This window comes from Malus sylvestris, chromosome 7 (genome assembly GCF_916048215.2).
Source record: "Malus sylvestris chromosome 7, drMalSylv7.2, whole genome shotgun sequence".
Lineage (NCBI taxonomy): Eukaryota > Viridiplantae > Streptophyta > Magnoliopsida > Rosales > Rosaceae > Malus > Malus sylvestris.
Window position 1 is genome coordinate 25437619 of NC_062266.1, and position 23776 is coordinate 25461394.

The window sequence follows — 23776 nt, forward strand, 5'->3', positions numbered from 1 at the left end:
TGTCTCCATGCTTGCACTATCCAATCTTGGCTCAAAAATGCTCTAAAATGCTCCAAAATGCACTTTCTTGCCAACTTTGTTATTATGACCTACAAACACACGAAAATAGCTTAAAATACATAATTAACTAAGAAATAACAACACAAATACACAAAAACAAGCTAACTAAGTCGCATAAATATGTTCATATCAAGATGCACAAGGTAATGTATCAATTTCACTTGAAGCTTACTTGTAGTTTCAGGCTTGGTCAAGCGCGATACAAACCATGTAGTAAGAGTCCCCCAAGTCGCCGAGCTAGGGGATCTGCTGAAAGAGGTGACAGACAAGGTAAGCAATCAGAGCTCCAAGCAATCAGTCCTAGATCAGAACTTTGATTTCGAGTTCCGGCTGATTGTTCATATTCTCCCTATCTTGCAGGCAACATGAAGGATAAAGAGAAGAAAAATGAGAAGAGATGATATGGGATACTTTTTCTTTTGAAGAAGTAACTTTCCACAGGCTTATTCTTGAACTGGGCTGGAGGGTTTTCTGGTTTCCTCCAGAGTATAAGGCCGACTGAAGAATTTGAGGGTCAAAACAAGTCCATCAAATCTAGAGTACGTTCGACCCTGCTGATATGGGATACTTTTGCTTTTGACAGAGTAGGGGATGTATCGGCACGTGTGCTGTTACGCTTGTCTCCACATGCTTCCTTGTATCCTTCTCACTTGCCCTATATGTTCCTCAGGCAGATGCGGTATCTTAAGCATAAGATGTTGAAGATGAGTACTCGAGAGCAATGCCAGGTAAGTAATCAGGTAAGGGGTTTCAAGCAGTCAGTTCCTGACTGGAAGCTTGATTCCAAGTGCTGACTGATTGCTCTCTTTCTCTTTGTCTTGCTGGTAAGAACAAGGCCAAAAGAAAAGACAGGGAAAAAGCATGATATGGGATACTCTTGCTTTTAACCCTGATGATATGAGATATTCTTGCTCTAGTATAGCTTGTTTGCAGAGGTATTATCGGGGGGAAAGAAAGCTGAATATTTCGAAAGGCTTCGTTGGGAGTGCCCTCTCAGATATGAGGAATGGTTGAGCATTTTTGCAGGTCTGCCTGTCCGTTGGGGATGGAGGTCGACATATATAGGAGTCTCCCTAACAACAAGTAGTAATGCTATTCCTTTACCCTACTTGGTCATAGCACGGTAGTGGGAGCTGCCAGCTTCACATGTTTTAACTCTGTCAGAGCACTTTGAAAAAGTGGTCTGTGGTATCTGGAAAGCTGATGTTGCATGTGAAGATTACAGACAAGCTTTATCCAAGGAGATCCGACTCTTGAAGTTGGGAAAGTGGTGCCTCTTCGGTTTTCGAACAAGCAATCCTGTCGGGGATCTGGCTCTCGAGATTCGGAGAACGATGCCTCTTCGATTTTTGAGAAAGCAATCCTGCTGGGGGTCTGGCTCTCGAGATTCGGAGAGCGGTGTCTCTTCGATTTTTGAGAAAGTAATCATGTTGGGAGTCTGGCTCTCGAGATTCGGAGGGCGGTGCCTCTTCAATTTTGGAGCAAGCAATCTTGTTGGGAGTGTTTTCTTGAATGTGAGTAAAGGTTGGGCATGTTTGCTAGTCTACCTTGCCACGAAGCACAGAGGTTGACACATAGGGACTTTCCAATTATTCAGCAGTGGTATTGTTCCTTTACCCTTGTGGGTAATAATATGGTAGCTAGACCTTCAAAATTTATGTGTCTAAACTTTGTTAGTGCTGTTTCTTTGCTATTCTTTTACCCTTCTTGGTCAGAGCGATGTAGTGGGAGCTGCAAGCTTCACGTGTCTCAACTTTGTCAGAGAACTTTGGCAAAGTTATCTGTGGTACCCATGAGCTAATGTTGCGTGTGGGAAGTGGGTGATTGAACCGTAAGATTCATGTGCTTTCTACTTCACCAGAAATCTTCGACAGAATGCCCATAATTTCCGCAAAGCTGAGTGTGTGTGTGACAGGGGCTGACAAGGCTAGAAAAGTAGGTGCCTCTTCGATTTCTGAGATCGGCCCTCGTGGTCTCTAAGCAGCCCAGCTTTTGAGAAAGCAAGCGCCTCTTCGATTTCTGAGATCGGCCTTCGTGGTCTTTGAGCAGCCCAGCTTTTGAGAAAGCAAACGTCTCTTTGATTTCTGAGATCGACCCTCGTGGTCTCTGAGCAACCCAGCTTTTAAGAAAGCAAACACCTCTTCGATTTCTGAGCAGGCGCCTCTTTGATTTCTGAAGCTCCGTCGAGTGCAGATTTTTATAGAGGCTGGCATTAAGTTCCAAAGCACACTTGAATCTCCACCCGTAGAAGGTCCATTCTTGCACTTCTAAGATCTTGATTTGTCCGACCTCTTCTCTCTTCAACACCTTTGAAAATGTCTGGCCCCTCCGACCGTCGTTTTGACTTGAACCTTGTTGAAGAGGCAGCCACGCCTTCTCCAGACAACATATGGTGCCCATCCTTCATCTCCCCTACTGGTCCTCTTACCATTGGGGATTCCGTGATGAAGAATGATATGACCGATGCGGTGGTGGCCAGGAACCTTCTCACTTCCAAAGATAACAGACTACTTTCCAAACGGTCTGATGAGTTGGCTGTTAAGGATTCTCTGGCTCTCAGTATTCAGTGTGCAGGTTCTGTGTCTAATATGGCCCAACGCCTATTTGCTCGAACCTGTCAAGTTGAATCATTGGCGGCTGAAGTGATGAGTCTCAAACAGGAGATTAGAGGACTCAAGCATGAGAATAAACAGTTGTACCGGCTCGCACATGACTATGCTACAAACATGAAGAGGAAGCTTGACCAGATGAAGGAATCTGATGGTCAGGTTTTACTTGATCATAAGAGATTTGTGGGTTTGTTCCAAAGGCATTTATTGCCTTCGTCTTCTGGGGCTGTACCGCGTAATGAAGCTCCAAATGATCAACCTATGATGCCTCCTCCTTCTAGGATTCTGTCCAGTACTGAGGCTCCGAATGATCCCCCTCCGGTGCCTTCTCTTTCTGGGGCTCTACCGACTGCTGAGACTTCTCCTAAACAACCTTTGTGAATGCTCCCTCTTGTTTGTTTATTTTGACTCATGTATATGTACATATTTGTAACTTATCGGCAATATCAATAAATAAGCTTTCCTTCATTTCAACGTATTGTGTTAAATACACCAAAGACTTCTTCGCTAAGTTCTTTGAATTTTCTTTTGTTGAAGCTTGTATGTTGAAGCTTTGTGAGTGGAGCATGTAGGTTGAGGTAGTGTTCCCTTAATTTTTCGAGTAAGGAAAACTTCTCGGTTAGAGACTTGGAAAATCCAAGTCACTGAGTGGGATCGGCTATATGAATCTTAGAACGCCATTGTGCTCGGTCCTGTGTCATGTCCTCCGTTAGATCCAAGTACTCTAAGTCTTTTCTTAGAGTCTCTTCCAAAGTTTTCCTAGGTCTTCCTCTACCCCTTCGGCCCTGAACCTCTGTCCCATAGTCGCATCTTCTAATCGGAGCGTCAGTAGGCCTTCTTTGCACATGTCCAAACCACCGTAACCGATTTTCTCTCATCTTTCCTTCAATTTCGGCTACTCCTACTTTACCCCGGATATCCGCACATCCAACGAAGCATCCTCATCTCCGCTACACCCATTTTGTGTACGTGTTGATGCTTCACCGCCCAACATTCTGTGCCATACAACATCGATGTCCTTATTGCCGTTCTATAAAATTTTCCCTTGAGCTTCAGTGGCATACGGCGGTCACACAACACGCCGGATGCACTCTTCCACTTCATCCATCCAGCTTGTATTATATGGTTGAGATCTCCATCTAATTCTCCGTTCTTTTGCAAGATAGATCCTAGGTAATGAAAACGATCGCTCTTTGGTATTTCTTGATCTCCGATCCTAACCCCTAACTCGTTTTGGCCTCCATTTGCACTGAACTTGCACTCCATATATTCTGTCTTTGATCGGCTTAGGCGAAGACCTTTAGATTCCAACACTTCTCTCCAAAGGTTAAGCTTTGCATTTACCCCTTCTGAGTTTCATCTATCAACACTATATCGTCTGCGAAAAGCATTACCCAAGGAATATCATCTTGAATATGTCATGTTAACTCATCCATTACCAACGCAAAAAGGTAAAGACTTAAGGATGAGCCTTGATGTAATCCTACAGTTATGGGAAAGCTTTCGGTTTGTCCTTCATGAGTTCTTAAGGCAGTCTTTGCTCCTTCATACATATCCTTTATAGCTTGGATATATGCTACTCGTACTCCTTTTTTCTCTAAAATCCTCCAAAGAATGTCTCTTGGGACCCTATCATACGCTTTTTCCAAATCTATAAAGACCATGTGTAAATCCTTTTTCCCATCTCTATATCTTTCCATCAATCTTCGTAAGAGATAGATTGCCTCCATGGTTGAGCGTCTTGGCATGAACCCGAATTGGTTGTCCGAAACCCGTGTCTCTTGCCTCAATCTATGCTCAATGACTCTCTCCCAGAGCTTCATTGTATGACTCATTAGCTTAATACCCCTATAGTTCATGCAATTTTGTACGTCGCCCTTATTCTTGTAGATAGGCACCAAAGTGCTCGTTCGCCACTAATTTGGCATCTTCTTCATTTTCAAAATCCTATTGAAAAGGTCAGTGAGCCATGTTATACCTGTCTCTCCCAAAACTTTCCACACTTCGATTGGTATATCGTCTGGGCCTACTGCTTTTCTATGCTTCATTTTCTTCAAAGCTACAACCACTTCTTCCTTCCGGATTCGACGATAAAAAGAGTAGTTTCTACACTCTTCTGAGTTACTCCCCTAAAGAAGCACTCCTTTCATGTCCTTCATTGAAAAGATTATGAAAATAACCTCTCCATCTGTCTTTAACCGCGTTCTCTGTAGCAAGAACCTTTCCATCCTCATCCTTGATGCACCTCACTTGGTTTAGGTCCCTTGTCTTCTTTTCCCTTGCTCTAGCTAGTTTATAGATATCCAACTCTCCTTCTTTGGTATCTAGTCGCTTATACATATCGTCATAAGCCGTTAACTTAGCTTCTCTCACAGCTTTCTTCACCTCTTGCTTCACTTGTCTATACCTTTCACCATTTTCATCGGTCCTATCCTTGTATAAGACTTTACAATATTCCTTCTTAGCCTTCACCTTTGTTTGTACCTCCTCATTCCACCACCAAGATTCCTATTGGTGTGGGCCTTTTTTTTTTAATTATTATAATATGTGGCTAGGCCTTTTATAATCCCAGCTGGTCCCTTTTATAATCTGCGTCTGGACCCTATTTGGGCTGTGAACAATTTTTTTTTATATACTTAGTTATTTGGGCTTTTTTATTTTGGTGCCCCCTTCATTTTAGGGCCCTGGACAGCTGCCCCTGTGGCACTGGGCCTGGGCCGGGCCTGGAAATTAACAATTGAGAAGCTAGTTATTTGGGATTTCTTTTCCAATCCAATTGTATGGACGTTCTCTTATCTTAACGTTAATGTCTAGTTTTCATCTTAACCGACAAAGTTTTAATGTTTTTCCCTTTGACAAGCAATTAGCATTCATTTCTTGCATAGGTTATAGAGTTTTAACTCTCGGACTTTAGGTTTTATTTTTCATCATTTCAACCCTCAAAAGTTTGTTTTAAAACTAAATAAATCACAGATTTCATTGTCACATGCAGACTGTTGTCCACTTTGATGCAACTCATTCTTTTTCAGACTTCGCCAATCCAGCATTAAACTCATGCACTATTATAAGCAAGTAGTGAAAGTTTCATATACTTCAACCTCCTTTGGTAGCTTTCTGTGTAATAAAAAAACTGCACTACCACCATGTTGGAGTATAAGATCTCACATCGAGCATATGATAATTAAAATAATATACAATTAATATATAGGAGCTTTCACACCTAATATCACCGAAGGTTTGTAAAAATCAAACATTTAATAATTGATTGTTAAGTTGGGACAACATTGATAACCTTGATGACCATAGGCCTAAATAGTTTATCACCTCAAAAGGCAGTGAGGTGGCAGTGAGGTAGGAAAAGAAAGGAAATGGTTCAAAAAGTTTATCACCTCGAAAGGCAGTGAGGGAGGGAAAGAAAGGAAATGATATACATTGGCAATGGCATCAAATAAAAGTAAAATCTATCTTTGCGAAATTTAAAAAGTCTGTGCAAAAACACAGGAAATTTGAGACCTCTCCAATTTCCCCCATACACTGCAAAAACAACTGAATTGTCCCATCTTTAGAGCACACCTAAGAACAAGATTTCGAATAACCAGTAAAAGATAGAGTTTCTTTCAACTAATAAAGCTGTTCTCTTCTGTGGTGCCACCATCTCCACCTGCATAAATATATAAAAATAAAAAAATAAATCACCAAAAGCAATATTGCTCGGCAACTTAAAAGAGAAGGTCGATAGCTTTAAGTGGGGCTGCATTTTTAAAGCTGTCTTGATAAACACTTTAGACCTAACACTTAACAAATTTTAGAATTACACATCTTTTTCAGCCCCAATTTGATGGAGTTTTTTTTTTTATTATTGGCAACTAAAGTTCCTTTTGGAAACTTAGAACTTTTTTCATAATTTTCACATTAATATTTGTAATCTTCAAAAACAAAAGGAAAAGCCCAATTATTACGAGTTTGGTGGAAGAGTGCTATTAACTCGTAGGGTTACGGTTTTTTGTCAGACTTAGTTACCTAAATCTAAGTCATGTATTCAAATAAAAATTAGCATAATCAATTATTCAAATTCACGGCCTCGCAATATATATTATATGCACTTAACTCTAAACTCACCAGTGTTTGTTCAAAAAATAATAATAAAAAAAAAACTCTAAACTCACCAGTGGTAATCCCATCGGGGACGAACTTTGCTCATCCGGTTTTGACCATACGGGTGATCTGTTTCAGCTCGTTGTGTGTTTCGGAAAGCACAGCAACCGATTGAATATACTCCAATGAGGACCACAAGCATGACAATGTTCAACACAGAGAGCTTGTGCCAGTCCCTCTTGATATCTTCAAGAACTCCAGCTTTGCACGAATCACACTCGTAACATAACATATTAGGCGCATTATTCCACCGGTAGCAATCTTGGTCTTGACTCACTGTAGTTGCCATGTTGTAATTGCACAAAGTTGGGGGCTTGCAACAACCAGACTGCATATATGCACCCAAATTATAACTTAATTACTCCAAGCTTTAAATAGACCCAAAATTATTTAATTAATTATTACAAGCTTTAACACCAAAAAGAAAAGCTATTTCTATAAATTTTCATTCTTTTGCTAAGAAATACGATCTTAAACATGAGAAACGTATTTCATTAATTAAGTTTAAATCTTCAAAATCAGCTAAACAAAATCAGTTCGTATTGCTTTGTTTTCTTTAGATGAATTAAACTGTGATTCTCTCTTAAAAAAAAATTATATATGATTTCATATTTTTATATTCTAATTATTCTTCAACCCTAAATCCTACCTTTTCTTTTAACAAACGACCACACTAAGGGGTGGGGGATGGGAGAGTGGGTGCAATAATATAGTTCAAATTCGTCTTTAATGAGAATCGACCTTAAAACCTCTCACTTACCAATGAAGAGGAATATCATATTAGACCGCAGTACTAAGTGGCAACCCTAAATCCTACGTAAAACAATGTCCTTAATTAATTTAGAATAAATAAATAAGCTATTATTAAGAATAAATATATAAATAAAGGAAACAAGCATTAAAAATTTTATTGCTATTGAGAAACAAATAAATAAATAATAAAACATGAACCAAAGTTGAAGAAAAATATTTTGCAATTGATGTTAATTGTACATAGTAGGTGTGGAAAAACATAATCTAAAAGAATTTGAGTAGCCAGCAATTGAAGATTACCATTAACAAATATATATATATGAGTGTGTGTGTGTCTGTGTGTATGTATATGTGTATACATATGCACTTAAATTACCTGTATTGGAGACATGTCTCTTTCAAGATAATCAAGAGGTGTCCAAGCAATAAGCTCAGCACAAGTTTTAGACCCCAAGATGCAACTCCTAATCTTACTCCAATAATTAGGATCGTTAACCCTATTCCTTAACCATGGTGAGTAATACTCAAGGTGGTACTCCTTATAAACCCTACCAGGCACCTCCACTCCAGCACCTTGGCTTGTAACCACAAACCCAAACACTGTCAAACCCATCAGGGTTGCAATAATCAGCAGCATCACCACCAAGTACACCCAGAGTGCCCAGGCCACATGGAAGCAGGCACCAATAAACCCAGCTAGGGATACTATGAGCACCACAAAACCCACCACCAAAAGTGGGGTTTGGAGGAAAGTTTCACATGTGGTGCTGCTCCTTGCCATCCATAGACCTCCGGCGATTATTGGTATTGATGCTAAGAGACTGAAGAGGTTCAAGAACCCAATCACTGTGTTGCTGAACCTGTACATCTCTCTCTCTCTCTCTCTCTCTCTCTCTCTCTCTCTGCACAATCTTTTTGTGTGTTCTTCTTGTGTGTTTGTGTATTAGTACTCTGGTTTCTTTCACTTTAAATGGGTGGAAATGGCATTGCCTTGCTTTGTGTTTGGTGCAGGAAAAGCTTCAACAATTCAAAATGCTTATCCCAATTGCACTATTTGCTTTCCTTATATATATTTATGTATTCATAAACTTTAATTAGTCAGTGACTAAAGTGTCCTTCTAGTGTTTGGTTTGGCATGAGTACACTGTCATTGTGGTGTCACTTGTCCAGTAACGTCATGTTAAGAGAATTTATTCTTGTATCATTGACACTAAACGCTACGAGCCTACGATAGCGCTATACAAGTGTCATTGAAGTTGCTCTCCAATCTTCTAAGTAACACATAGCTGATGAGTTGAAGAGGAATCAGTTCATTATACAGTGTCCAACGGCAAGCAAGGAATATATCTAATTGGTCGACATGCATTGGGGTAATTACAGAATGTTATGCATGTCACGAGTGAGGTGCTTTTGCTTTTGTGTGGTGCATGGGACCCCCTTTGAGCTTCTTTATGAAGCATGATCACATTGATCTGAAGCAGGATTAGGCAGGCCACGCCATGACTTTGGCGCCATGGAATAGAATATTAGAATATTAATCAGAATACTAATCAGAATATTAATCAGAATATAAAGGAAGGGGATTTGCTCTCTTCTTATCCTCTAGTTATTCAACGTTTTTGTTTGATTCTCTTTACGGCTCCAATTGACACCAGTTTTTTCAATGGAAAAGTTTCCCAAGTAATTAACTTTCTAATAATATTTTAGTTTGGTACGCCAATTATAGGATAATGATGATCTACTTTTGAAGTTTATAATCCTTAAGTCCCTCAATAATAGAAACATAATGATATTTCTAAAATGAACATGCATGGTACATGTAGACTGTCACAATAGCGTCTCAATGAAATAAAATAGTGTAAATTTTTGTTTACTTATTTTCATTTTATTGGCATTGAACATCATGTGACAATATAACCGTATCATGTACATTATTCTCCATTCGAATCCCTCACAAACGCTTAGCATAAGCCTTGATGTAGGCTCCACAATCCACATAGATATGCCTTAATAAACAAGTAGAAGTACAGAGCGCAACTAGCCATAGGTTGGCCATGGTTATATAGCCCGATTCTGAGAACGAGGTTTAAGTGTGTTGGTCACTGGTGATCCGTAGGAGCTAATAGATGCTTTCATAAGAGCAAGTTCACTTTACTAAGGCAATTACTATTCAGACAATTAAGGTAATTACTTTCCTAGTGAATATTAATTGTTGAAGTGCATCTCTATTTTGTAAATGAATTGTTCAGACAAATTGGTATTAAAAAAATTATTTTTCTAAAAGATAATTTTATGTTTAATTTCAAATAGTGATTTTTAACCAATTTTGTCATGTCATGTGTCATTATTTGAAATTTCTTTAAATCTTGTTTAGATTTTTAACCAATCTCGTAGCGCTACATGTTGTTTTAAAATGAGGTGTAGGGTGGAAGAGGATGGTTGGGTATTTATATAAAAAATTATAAATGCTTTATATATTTTATGGTTTTTTTATAATTCTTATCTCACATAATTACTATGGACCATTGTATTACATTTTTTTTTTACAATCCAACAGCCCAGATTTTGACACATGACCCCAACGGTAATAATAGAATTTTTGCTGATTTTTTCTTTTTTTAAAATTTTCAAGTCTGAAAAATCAAGACTGTTGATCAAAAAATCAAACAACCCAAAAACGAGCCACTTTGTAAGGGCTAAGTGCGCCTACAGCACGGGCCCCAACTATGTTTATGTTGTCGTCAGGATTCACGTGACTAACGTCAGTCTAACGTCAGATCCACTAAGTCACAAGCTCTCGTGGGGTTTATTTTTGGGATTTCGGGGAATTGGATTGCCCAATCAATTTGTTAGGGATGGAGTTGCTCTAAGAGGTGGGTTATAATTATTTAGTTTCAAGAATCATGATCTAATTTTACAGAAATTCTCTCTCGCCATGTTTTTTTCCCAGTGAGCGATTGAAATTCTACTAAACAAACTTCTTTTTGTCCTTTCATCACAGGAAAGCAATGTTCCTAAATTCCTAATATTTAAACTAAAATTAAACTGGCCTTATTGTGTGTATGTACATTATCAATTTGGGCCTCACAAAAACGTGCGTCAAAAGTTGTAAAAAGAGTGAGCCACGGATTCGTATATAATATATATATGTATATGTTTTGGCCTATATTTAATAGAGGGGTGCGGCAAATAGGAAGAAAGAAAGATGGAGAATAGACTTAAGGAATTGTGTGTTGAGATACTTGCTCTATGGCTAATCATGTGGAGAGATATTTGCTCTCCAAGTAATACAAAGTATATTAGGAAAGATCTTCTAGATCCCAAATGATTCCTATTCTATCTCTACTTAGGATTTACACAATCACATATAGATAAGAACATACGGAAGAATGCATAGGTGGTAAAACTCATAAAACCTCACCATGGCAAAACCCAAGGTGGGAGAAAAAGCTCATAGGCTAAGGAGAAAAGTGAGAAATTGCATTAAGTCAAAACTATACGTCTTTTGGACTCAAGTAGAAGAGCTCACAAGGGTATGACCAGCCCAGGATGAATGCCTCGTCAAAACCTAGTTAAGTAGCAAAAACCCAGTGGGAAAATGCTTATAATCGTAGGAAAAAATAGTACATTAAGGTCAAGTGAGTATACTTCTAGATACTCCCCATGTGTTTGATAAAACTTCCAAATGAAACTACAAGCATCACAAATGAGAACATTATGTATACCAATTCCTTGGACAAGCTTCCGGAAGGTAGACTTTAGCAATGACGTCGTGTAGAGGTCGACAAGGTTGTATGGGATTGAACTACTTGACTTCAATCTTCTAATGTTCATGCTGATGTAGACACAATATGCTTGATGTTGACTTGTTGGATGTATCATGATCTGGTCGATACATACAGCGTTGTCTTCATGGATCGTTGTTGGGACTTAACGATGGATGAAAAACATAGGGATTTTGAATATGCTTAACAAGAATTCTCAACCATATCTCTCACGTGATGAGATACAGTGAGTCTTTGAACGATTCAAAGGTTTTGCAACAAAAGGTCTATCTGGTTGACCTCTAAGATATTGCAGTGTTCCTTAATGGTAAAGACATAACTATTCGGGAACATACCTTGTGCAGTCAGAAAGATGGTCTGATGCAGCGAATCCCACAAGGTAAACATCATTCCAAAGATCAAAGGGGTGTGATCTATTCTGACATGCATAGGGATAGATAAGCCCAAATACGTAGTAATGGAAAAACATCTTTAACACCAAATTTGGTGGTGGTATGTAGGCGCAGTGCTGCTTTATGCCAAAAGATTATTAGCACATAAGATGTCTGATCTAGTGCATTTGAGCTAAGTACAACAAACGCTCATAATACTTAGATATGGCAGCCTCACGTTTCAATATGGAACCTTATACTTCATACCCTCTGTAAAGGTCTTATTTGCATCTAACATACAGACGATCAGGGTATACTTAAACGTAACATCTTCTGGGTCTAGTTCGAGTGGTGGACCAGAATACCATTAGAACTAGCTCGAAACTTCAGGTCGAGGTAATTTCAAGTTTTCCCAAGATCATTCATCTTAAAGTCCGACTTTAGTGCGAGTCAGTTTTCTTAACTCTAGCAATTTCGGATTTTGTACATGCAATGGCATATATCCCTAACTGATCAAATATTCACTTAGACAGGTATACCACATCCGCCCGAATAGTTCTGCATCCGTAAAGTGAAGGCCTCTTGAGAACCGAGAAGATGTTCTTGTAGTCTAGAACTATTGGAATTAGTACATGTAAATTCTATGGAAACTTCATGTAGTGTTCGTATTAGGATCCCATAGATACTACAACCACGTTTGTAATGCTGCAATTGATCACATAACATATGAGAGAAACCTTGCGCCATAAGGCGTCATATCTCACTATTTCATTCATCTCATTCGGCATCAATTGATTCTTCTAGTTAACCAATCAGTTCTACGTCGATATTAATTTTCGTTATCATCGCTTTTCATTTATGTCAGTAGTTACCATATAAATGAAACATCATATATGATAATCTCATTCCAATTACATATCTCATCCAAACTAGTATACAGTACCGAGAACTTCAGGCATCTGGAGTAATCCGGATTTAATCTCATGAGATGAAAAGGTTTGAACAACGATCGAGGGGCAGATTCATTCGTGCCATATTCCTCCAATTTTGGGGAAGTGAATCCTTGAACCGAGTAATCTACCACACTTCTGGTGCAGGACATGTTGATTGGTTAGCCACCAATGTACAAGGGTCGGCCATAATAGTGGCGTTCCTGCTTTCGGGACGGAGGTTCGTCGTACATTTAGTACACATCCTTGCAGGCACATTTGCAATTGGTATATGTGATCTCGTCACTTTTGCTAGATCAGAGGAAGTGTCTGGTTATACTCTAACGATTTAGATTGGAATCGAGATGAGACATAATGAGGACGTCCATGATAATTCGTGTCGTTCTTTAGGAACGTTAACATTCTTATATCCCCCTAACGACGAGAACAATGTCTCATAAAGTGACAATCCACAAAACGAAAGGTAAAGAGATCGTCTGTCAAAGGTTCTAAGTAACGAATATTAGAAGGAGAGTTATAATCAACATAGATTTCCATCTTTCCCTGAGGACCCCTTTTTCTCTTTTGTATGTAAGGGCGGTGCAAAATGGCACATAGACCACACAACCAAAGACGCGCAGATTCGATAGGTTCGGATCTGGTAACCAACTGACAAGCGCTTTATAAGGTTGGGTCGTTACGAGCCGCAGGCAGACCATGGTTACTTGCAATATTACATAGCCCTAAGCAAAGATCGGGAACTTGGTGTATGACCAATTGATCGCGCAATCATTTGAAGGCGTTTAATGAATGCTTTTGCTGGGTCATTCTGGGTATGAACATAGGACTGAATGTTCAACTTCGAAACCCAACTGACATGCAATATACATTGAAAGTTAAAGTTTTCAATGTAAATTCTCCAACTTATCAAATCAAATAAATTTGATCAGATAATCAGGGTGATAAACCCTAAGCTTGTTAATCTGAGCCACCAGTATGGAGAATGCAGCTTATAGAAAACAGCTACATGTGTGACCAATGTGTAGAAGCATCAACCAATACTGTAGGGTATCTAAATGGTACGTATGGTGGTTAAATCAGTCCACAAATGTCCCCTTTGAATCCTTTGTGGAAAAGATGGAAGGTGCTAAGGTCGCATCACGGATCATCCTAGATATCCGAAACATACATCAATAGCGAAAATTCCTTTGAAGTCGCGGGCTTCTGGTTGGCCACATAGTGGGCCTGCATGGGTGTAATCCACTTGTTAAGTGTTCCATCTTCTTTAGAATATGCATTTGGCTATATTCATAGGAAGTGCAATATGGTAATATGCCAATGAATTTTTCTCCATTTTTCTTCATTGGTTTCAATATGGTAATAATGCTATCGAATATCCTTAGAGCTCAAACGGCGTTCTTCTGGAATGAGTGAGTATAAGGTTTCCCTTTATGGTAAAACTAGTACCATTGGACAATATAAGATAGTGTCATACCCCACATTCAGGTTGGATAAGCCTGAAAGGTTGTCAAGGGATGATTAGGTATAAAGTTAGCATAGAACCAGACTACTAACTTCCCCATAAAACATATCTAAGCATGAGTTAATTATAGTCACATGTGGTAATTTTCGTTAATTAACTCTTTATTCGAGAATAATAGTGACATCTAAACACTAATCTTAAATCCGAGAATAAAATAAATTAATCACAAAGTAAACCAAATATACAAGGGGGTTCGGCCAATATGACATTCCATGTCAAATTTGTTAGGTGGAGCAAAATTAGTCTCACAGATTGACTACGGAAATGGTACTCCTCAACAACATTGGTAAAGGCACAGAAAAATTCATAACCAATGATATATTCTGTCAAAACGGAGTTAGATTCTGCTGGGTTGAGGTTCGGGAATACTATCTCTTATTGAGGATCATGCTTCGGGCGTGATACCACATCTTAGCAAGCCTGATTCTACCATATGTTGTAAAAAAAAACTCGAAAATGAGATTGTGAGAGAGAGATAGACCTAAACTTGGGTTCGGTAGGCTCCAGCCGGAACTAGAAGGGTATGTTCAGTAGCCTCTGCCAAAGTAGAGCAATACAGTTCGGTACACCTCTGCCAAAGCAAAGCATGCCCCTCAGTGCATCTCTGCCGAAGTAGAGCACGCATTTCAGTGTATCCCTACCGAAGCAGGGCACCACTACTCAGTAGACTCCAGCCGAAACTAGGTCTATACCATTCAATAGCTCCCAGCCAAATTGCTGGGGTACCACTCTCTCACATGTGTGGTCGTAATCAGATCCGAGAATTTGGTAAACTTCAGCTATTTATATTGTTACTTCAGGAGCAATTTAAATATAAAATGACAAGGAAGATTTTCTTCCAATCAAAATTCGATCAAATATAAATTTCAGAATTGTACCTATTCATGGACGTAAAGGTTTCAATCATGTTTTGCTTCAGGCAAGACTTCATCTTTGCATGATTTGAAACGGTCCATAGCGAGTTAAAAAGCCATGGAGTCCTCGGCAGTGAGGTACTTCCATTTGATATGTTTCAGGCATAAATCTTCGAATGAAGATCATGGCGGAGGCTTATTCAGCTCTTCCATACCATAACTGGCTACAATGATTTTGCAAGCGAGGTGTCACGTCTTGTATCCACATAAAGTAGTTTCTTATTCGAAACTTCCAAAACAGTGAAATCGAACTTGTTATGGTTCGACAATATGCTAAATGGCGGAAACAAGAGTGTGATTGGTGTTTTAGGAGAGAAAATTGTCATAAACATCTAAGTTAGAACATTCAGGTTCTAAGACATTGTTTGGTTTAAACGGATTTAAGTATAGAGAACTTCAGGTCTCAACATGAGTGTTGCTCCTTAAGAAACTTCAGGTTTCGATGGCACTTTTCTGAAACTTTGGGTTCGAAAGTATGAACATCAAGTTCATAATACTTGCAAACAAACGCAATATATACAAAAATATGCAACAAGAAATTATGCAAATATGTATAGAATTTATAATTTAATTATTTGGACTTCGGGCCAAAATTAAAAGTTTGGCAAAAAAGTTTAAAACCCATAAAGCCTAAAAATAGGCAATATAATTGGTGGCCCAAGGCATTGGACCAAAACCCTAATAGGCTATTAAAATTTGTAGCCCAAAATGAACCAAAGCCCACAGGGGCTTTTTGAAAAAATGGAACCTGGGAGCCCAAACCCAAAAAAAATGGGCTGGACAAGAGGTGGGCCGAGCCATGGGGAAAATAGTAGGCTTCCATGCATTGCTGGGCTACTGCAGGCAGGCCCAAAATGCGGGTGGGACAGAACCGAGGGCATAGATCCAATGTGGCACATCACATGAGAACACCACAGCCACGCGGGCCAAGCAAAATAGCTACACTGGGCTGTTGCAAGTGAGCCTAGGAGGAAAATACCAAGGCCTAAATAAGGCTCAGTGGACCAAGAAAGTATCATAGCCGCTGCTGGGTGTGCTCGCCAAAGGAGAAGGCTGGCACCGCCACTTCTGGCGACGGTGTCTTGGTCTAGAAACCTTGGGAATGAGTTTCGATGCATGATTGTTCATCGAGGAACCAGTCTCAATGACAAAGAAGGATCCTCGACTTCGGGGAAGGGTAGAATCAAGAGTATTCGATTCAAGAATCTTCGATTTTAATGAATTTCAACTGAAATTCAAAGAACGTCGTTGTAGACGACGATGAAAACCCAAATGAACTACGACTGCAAGTCGTGATGTCCAAAAAAAAATGGCAACGCCATGGTCTCGGCTTCTGGCGAGGGTATGTTTTCTGGGTTGGGGATGACGCAAACGGCGTCTTTTCTTGGGTTCTCAGCATAGCAAAGCTATGCTCCAGTGCATCACAACTCCATGTCTTGCAAAGCGCGCGGCTCAAGGCTTGCAGCTCGCTGGTTAGGGTCTCAAAACCCTAATTTTTTTCAATTTTTTTAAATTCAATTATATGCATATATAGTTTAATTTCATGCGATATCAATTCACATAATTTTATAATTATGAATATAATGCATACACAATTTATGTAAAATCTAAAATTTGAAAAACGTAAAGTTGGGTCATGCATTATTCATGCTATCAAGGCTGTAAAAATATATAGATAAAAACCGTTGTTTTAGAAGAACCTAATTGTGTGATGATATTGATGAACTGGTTTGATGCAGAAAATTATTTCTTCAATTTCGGCTTTCCATCTCCAAAGCTTGTATCACGTTCAACATAAGAAAAATAAATTGAATCAATAAAAGTATATGAATTTAGTAAAATCAAAATTTAATCAATTAAAAATAATTTAAATGTAATACTCCCTGATTGAAGACAAATAAATTCTCTTTAGCACAGCGTGAAAAGCGTGCTGATAACGTGTTGTGGCCTATATTTAATAGAAATGTGCGGCAAGGGGGAAGAGAGAAAGATGGAGAATAGACTTAAGGAATTGTGTGTTAATTCCCCAGTCCTTGTGCCTTTATTTATAGTAATAAGGTGGAGAGATACTTGCTCTCCAAGTAATACAAAGTATATTAGGAAAGATCTTCTATATCTCAAAAGACTTGTATTTTATCTCTACTTAGGATTTACACAATCACATATTGATAAGAACATATGTCACAACAATATATACATATATACATATATATTCTTTTGTCAACTGATTGCTTAACTTGATTTTCTTAGGGGACAAAGTGGCTGCTATAACATGTCCATGAGATCTTCATTGTAATAAACAAATTCAAGTTTTGAGATACAAGTTAAAGTGTTGACTTTTATCTCTCTTTGACTTGTCTAACATGGCCACTGCGGATTTAACTGATGTAATCTGAACCCTCCAAAATAATATGCATTATTTCTTGGATCCGAAGAAACCAAGCATCTAATTCCGCCGTTAACTTTGGGCATTGCTTTGAACTCAAAGAAACATCATCCTTTTCATACAAAAATCAATTCTGCAATCCCACTAAATCAAATACCAATATAAAGAATATTTATCTGTAATACAAAACGTATAGAACAATTCCAATGTTTACTCTTAACTGTTCGTACTTGTCGGTAAAACGGACTATTAAATGTCGCTACTCGGAGCAAGAATGGAGGGGCACTCGAGATGAATGCTGCTTTTATTTTGTGTTTTCTAGGTCCCTGGGTATGAACAATTGCTGCAATTCCAGGTGTTTGTGTGCTTATCCATCAAGAATATGTGAATAAGATCGGATCGATCTAACTTGGCATTGGCTTGCTCTCCAAGAATGATCGGAAAAGAATGAAAGCTAGGCGAGGTCGATGGAGTGGAACCTCGTGCCCAGCTCCGGTCACAGTGACAAATGTCAGACCCTTGTATATTTGGCTCCGGCCGCCAACCTATATAAACAAGAGAACAAGAGCTTTTGAGAAGATGAAATATTAGGGTTCCTAGTACAAAACCAGTGCCCAACTAAAGATCACTAAATTTTCAAGGTTGACAATGCATGCTAATTTATGGATCCCTGTGTAACAATAGAAGCCACCCCCGTGTATTTAACATGAAAGTGTCCGGCAGATACTAGGTTTCATACATTTGGGAACTCATCCAACAAATTCACAGTGCCAAACAAGTAACAACGGAAGATAGTAATAAATGTGCAGTGAGTCAGTGACACAGATAACTGGTACCAAATAAGACAACGGAGAGATTTAACAGTTGCAGATATAGTTCTAACCATTGTTGTTATCAACTTAGGACAACCCTATAGAAAACACCTCACAAGTATCATCATAAAACATTATAGAAGATAGATGTTGGTGACTATTTACGGTGATTACCACACCAACTTCTTTTTTATACCAATGCTATATTGTATGGATTACACAATATACTGCAGAATTACTAAGTTTAAGGTAGAAAAAGGCTATGTCCAGTTAACGAAAGATATGATTGTTAGAAGCACAGTCCATGGCCCAAAGAAATCAAATAAGAGAAAAATATTGGATGCAAAAGGCTACCATGCTATTTACTGAAATTACAATGAAAACATGAAATTGCAATTGAAGTTTCAGTCTCTAAAGAACATTTTTCCGATAGCACTAACCTTGCCATTGTCGTTCCATGGAAACCAGTTGGTAATGGTTGGTAGCTTCAGAGCATCTATGGAGTAACGAGTTGCAGTCACAGGAACCACTGAATCAGTGTCTCCACTGGACAAAGAGTGCATAAATAGCCATGTCAGCTACAGGCCGCACAGTAAAACCAAGAAAAGAAGAATGCTGAAAGAAATCTGTGATTCTACCCAGATACACAAAGCAAATTTAAGCACTAGAAAGCATAAAACACAAACCAGAAAAATAATATAATATTGATAAATAGCCTCTTTAAACTTTAAATCCTGTAATGAAAAGAAGCATAATAACAGTGGCAGTCAGGTTCGTTTTGTAAATAAACATGATAAGTAATTTTGATTCAGCAAAATGATTATATTCATTTGTTTAGCCAATAAATTTAAAGGAAAACGTTTCTGGGAAAACTGATTTTCAGTCAGCAAAGTAAATTTTATAAGTTAATATCATTTTCTCACATATAATTGATCATTCAACTACTAAATACAATAAAAAGTCCAAAAAATAAAATTTTCTATTTTCATCTTCCTGGTCCCTCTTTAACCAAGCTACAGTTCCAAAAACCACATCCACAACATACACGTGTACACACAAAATCTATACACAGCACCTTTTTGATTGGTCAGCATTGCACAATATAATGAAATGCCCAGTGAGCTGTTGCAAGTAAATTCTTAATGAACGTAAAAAACAGAACTGCCTCTAGGGAATATCTAGAGGCAATGCACATCCAATATCAGCCACCATTACCGCTACTGCATTCTGGTATTTTAGCATCAAGTTTCCAAACATTCAACTAAACAAATGTCACTTGAATCATATATATTCAGGGAGCTGAGGATCATGAGTTGGTAATGTGGTCAGCCTACCTGAATACCCATATCTTAAGACCAGCAGCTATGAGCTCCTTGTAAATCGGAAGCATGGACAGAGGAGAATCGGCCCAGTAGTTTCCAACAACATCACTGTGGAAAGCAGTTATGTAAGATTGCTATTACAGAAAGTGCAAGAAAACCAGTGAATATTGAGAAGAAAATACATACCTGCATGTTTGCCATGGATAAGAAACTTTAGTTACATTGGCATGGAGTGCCTTTTGAACATCTGGACGGTTGAAATAAACTTCAGAATACCTCTCAGTGCAGGGATCATATGCTCTGGACATCCATGGCTGAGTTTAAACATAGTAAGATTAATTAACAAATCTTCTGAATGATTGAAAAGAAAAGAGATTGAGAAATTCTAAGACTATGAGGAGCATATTGATGATGCTAATGTGGTAATGAAACGCAAGCAACCAAATTTTAACTACTTATGCCACCACTGACGAAATTTAGAATCAGAACTTTCATCTTTATAGAATCTAGAGATGTCGCAAACCGTTACCAAATTAACAAATAAGTAGAGAATGATGACTGTCGGGATAAATCGCCAGTAAGGGTGAGAAAGTTTAAATCAGAACTTACATAATGACCCCTCAAATTACGCTTTAGGGATGCAGTGCTATTGCAAGGACGAGTATAAATGCTGTATGGATCGATGTTTCCCTGCTCCATTTCTGCTAGTTTAAGCGCCCTCATGCAGTCCACTGACGGATGCTGAGAGGATCCAGAGTCACAGGTTACACGTAGCGATTGATAGGTAGAATCAGAAATTAAACCATGGTTCCACCAGTATTCAAATGTGCCAACAAAATCATGATAATCATCAGTCACAGCATTTCCCACCTGGCAAAAAGAAATAAATCAACATGATAAATACACCCATATAAATAGGTCTTCTTTTTTTTTTTCTTTTTTTTTTGAACTTGAGAAGGTATTCCATAGAAGAAGAACTGTGTGTAAAATTGGGCACTAACTCACATTTCAGATTCTATAAGTTCTCGTAAAATATAGGGACATAGTAAGTAATAAAAAATATAGAACATAAGAACTGTGTGTTTAAATTTAGTCTCAAAATATTGTATGAAATAAATTAGTCTCAAAATAATGCTTGAATTTACAATGAAGTACTTCATTGATTTGCTCGGTTGCACTTAAAATACTTAATATTCTATTAGATAACAAAGTTACCACAAGGTTAGTTTCAGCACTTTTCATATCAAAATAGAGAAAAATTAAAAACAAACAGAAATAAAATTAAGCCGTAGTTTACACTTTAAAGTCAATTTTATAAGTTGCTTAATTTGAAAGGGTGATAGACACGTATATTTACAAATTTAATAAAAATAATAAATCAAATACTATTTCGATTGTGAAAAAAGTAAAGTGCCACTTTTTATTAGTATTCTTCAAATAAAAGTCAAAGCATTTCTGCTGTACCAAGCACCCCCTGCTTTACGAAAGATGCAGAATATATTTGCACAGAATTGCAATTCAAAAGAATCCTTCATTCTTACCATAAATCCCTTGAAATTAATAATTGGGTTCTTCTTTCCCTTATTTCTCTCATAAATGATTTGAGACAACTGAGGAACATAATGACCTGAAAATGAAATTTTAAAACAAACTCGTCATCATCATATCAAGTACACAAAGAACCGAGTAAAAATGAATTATAAGACGAAAGGAGGCAAATAGGTTGAGGTAAATTAAATAAGTACCTGCATAACTTTCTCCAGCAATGTAGAAATCTCTGTGCTTGTACTGTGGGAACCTTTCGAACCAATTGACTAGAAATGCATACGCATCTTCAGCTACACAAGACAACCAGATACCAAAGAATATACAGCAGTGTCAAACTAAACTAATATGTAAACAGAGAAACATGATTCACACAACTCATGAATCTTCTAATTTCTAGGCTTACCAATTTAGAAACTACAGATTCAAAAAAGTTACAAAACTAAAGTGAACAACCACCTGTTCTCTGGTCTCCGGCTGTATACAAATCTGAGCTCGTATTCGTATATGAAAAGCCGACACCAGCTGGTGATTCAAGGAATAGCAAATTTGCCACTGCCAAGTATTTGTAAATCAATTAGAACTAACAAACAAAGAAATGACAACTGTGTAGATAAAGTAGATAATATCCATTTGTACGTACAGTTGTTCCAAGCATAGGGATTCAAGTAAAGGGTCTTTCCATCAGGTCTAATATGAAATGGTCCAATCTCTTCAGCTGCTCCATAAGCAACAGAAGAGCAACCGGGGCCACCATTAAGCCACAACATTAGTGGTCTAGACTCGGGCCGACGATTTGCAGGGGATTCAGTCAACCAGTAAAACAATGCTCTACCGGCTTTCCTATTGACAGTCACATAACCAGAGTACTGAGCAAACCCCACAGTTGGCTGTCCTGGCAATTGTGTGATTCTATCCCTCACTTGATCTTGAACAGAAGCAAAACAACCCCCCAAGAAAAGAAGCAAAATGCAAGGAAAAGCAAATGGAGAGTGGCCACCCATTACGCAAATCAGTCAAACAATGACAAAGAAGGGCAACAAAACACTAAAACATAAAGATTCAATCAATGTAAGCAGAAAGAATAGATCAATTGCAATGAAACCCCAGAACCACAAATCCCAAAGCAATAATGGGTTGGGGGGTTTCGGGGAAGACCTAAGTGGGGTACCTTTTGGGTGGCCAGATCCCAGTATTTATCCGGGTCTGCAAAGAATTACCTAAAAGACTAAAAAAAAACAACTGCAAGACTGAGAAGACAGAGTGGTTGATATTTATAGAGACTTGGGGGGGCTCTCAGGCAGAAAGCCAATGCCAATGATTGTGATTAGCTGTAATGATGTGTATGAAAGCTCTGCAAACCATACAATTGTTTTATGGGTTTAAAAATCCAAACTTTGGAATTTCTTCTGTCTCTGTCTCCCCCCCCCCCCCCCAGCGGGTTTGCTTCACTGAGACATTTGACCGAACAGGTGGTGTGCGCACATGGGGTTTGCTCTGGATCTTCTTCTAGTCTGCAGGTAACATCTGAAAACGGAATCCAGACCCAAAAAGCACAAGAGCTTTTCAAAGTGTATTAATTGAAGCCTGATTAGGCTTTGCTGGCTTTGACTTTGAGTGTGATTAATTAATGTAATTAGTGCTAATAATGGTGAAAAAAGTTCGCAAACAGATAAATAAAAGGATAATAAAATAGATAAGCAGGAGGAGGAGAGAGTGAGTGGGTGGCTGTAAACATTTGTGAGCTGCTGGGGTGTCCTGTGGTATGGTGGTGACCCCATGGAATACTGAGTCCAGGGCAGGGAGAAATCAACGGTGTGCGCTTTTGGCGGTAGCTTGACTTGGTCTCTCCTTCAAAAAAATTGAAAATTGCTTGTCATCATTACCCTTCTGAGTCATGGGGCCGTGGGCTGTCAGCTGAAATTCTCATCCGTGTATTTTTAATTTACCTTAGCTTTATGGTAAAAAGGTGGAAATACAAAATTCTCTTGAAATGGTTCACTGTCCTGTGTCATCTCTTATTCAATGATACTTTGTTACATAAAAGTTCTTTTTTACATGACATTGTATTATTGAATAGAAAACTCATATGGCATAAATTGCTCTTCTAATTCATGATAAATTAGAATATTTTGAGGATTAGGCAACATAATCATATCCTAGGAGGATTGTATATTTTTATCCTAAATTCCCTCATAGATACACTCGATAAGGAATAACGTCCTTATTTCATTTCTTCTATAGAAATATCTCTATATTTGTATTTCTTCACCATTGAGTGAGACAATTAGTTTATTAACTAAGTTAGGAGTGAATGTGAGTGAATCGAAATCTCGTTCAGAATGAGGAGTCAATGAAGATTTGGTTGTGGTTCTATTCCCATACAAGAACTCTCAAGATCTATATACAAAACCTAACTTGGATATTCTCTACAATTATTTGATCTAATCTGATCATCTAATAATCTTAATATGCATTCTCTCGACGAGAATTCACACATATTATCTACACGTAGACATATTCATGAAGACTTCTATTTCATGCATGCCCCGCCTTAGCCTTATTTGATAAGGATAGTTCACATATAACAAA

At 38.3% G+C, this 23776-nt stretch overlaps 3 protein-coding genes across 3 annotated transcripts in view; 1 reads left to right on the forward strand and 2 right to left on the reverse strand.

The window, feature by feature from the left end:
* Positions 1 to 1642: 1642 nt before the first annotated feature.
* Positions 1643 to 23776, forward strand: part of LOC126629203 (uncharacterized) — a 60621-nt gene continuing 38487 nt past the window's right edge. The window contains exon 1 of the mRNA XM_050299153.1: positions 1643 to 2311. The gene's annotated coding sequence lies outside the window, so the exon portion shown is untranslated. The remainder of the gene's footprint in view (positions 2312 to 23776) is intronic.
* LOC126629200 (tetraspanin-6-like) lies at positions 5906 to 8607 on the reverse strand. Its single transcript, XM_050299150.1, has 3 exons — positions 7954 to 8607; positions 6836 to 7152; positions 5906 to 6330 (listed from the first exon to the last, which is right to left on the reverse strand). The coding sequence occupies exons 1-3, from the start codon at positions 8443 to 8445 to the stop codon at positions 6291 to 6293; spliced, it is 849 nt and encodes a 282-aa protein (XP_050155107.1). The 5' UTR covers positions 8446 to 8607; the 3' UTR covers positions 5906 to 6290.
* On the reverse strand, positions 17637 to 23055 carry LOC126629197 (serine carboxypeptidase-like 27). The gene is made up of 9 exons (XM_050299143.1): positions 21828 to 23055; positions 21644 to 21739; positions 21385 to 21477; positions 21181 to 21266; positions 20249 to 20509; positions 19826 to 19953; positions 19652 to 19747; positions 18758 to 18863; positions 17637 to 18050 (listed from the first exon to the last, which is right to left on the reverse strand). Exons 1-9 carry the CDS (start codon positions 22186 to 22188, stop codon positions 17910 to 17912), a joined length of 1368 nt encoding a protein of 455 aa, XP_050155100.1. The 5' UTR covers positions 22189 to 23055; the 3' UTR covers positions 17637 to 17909.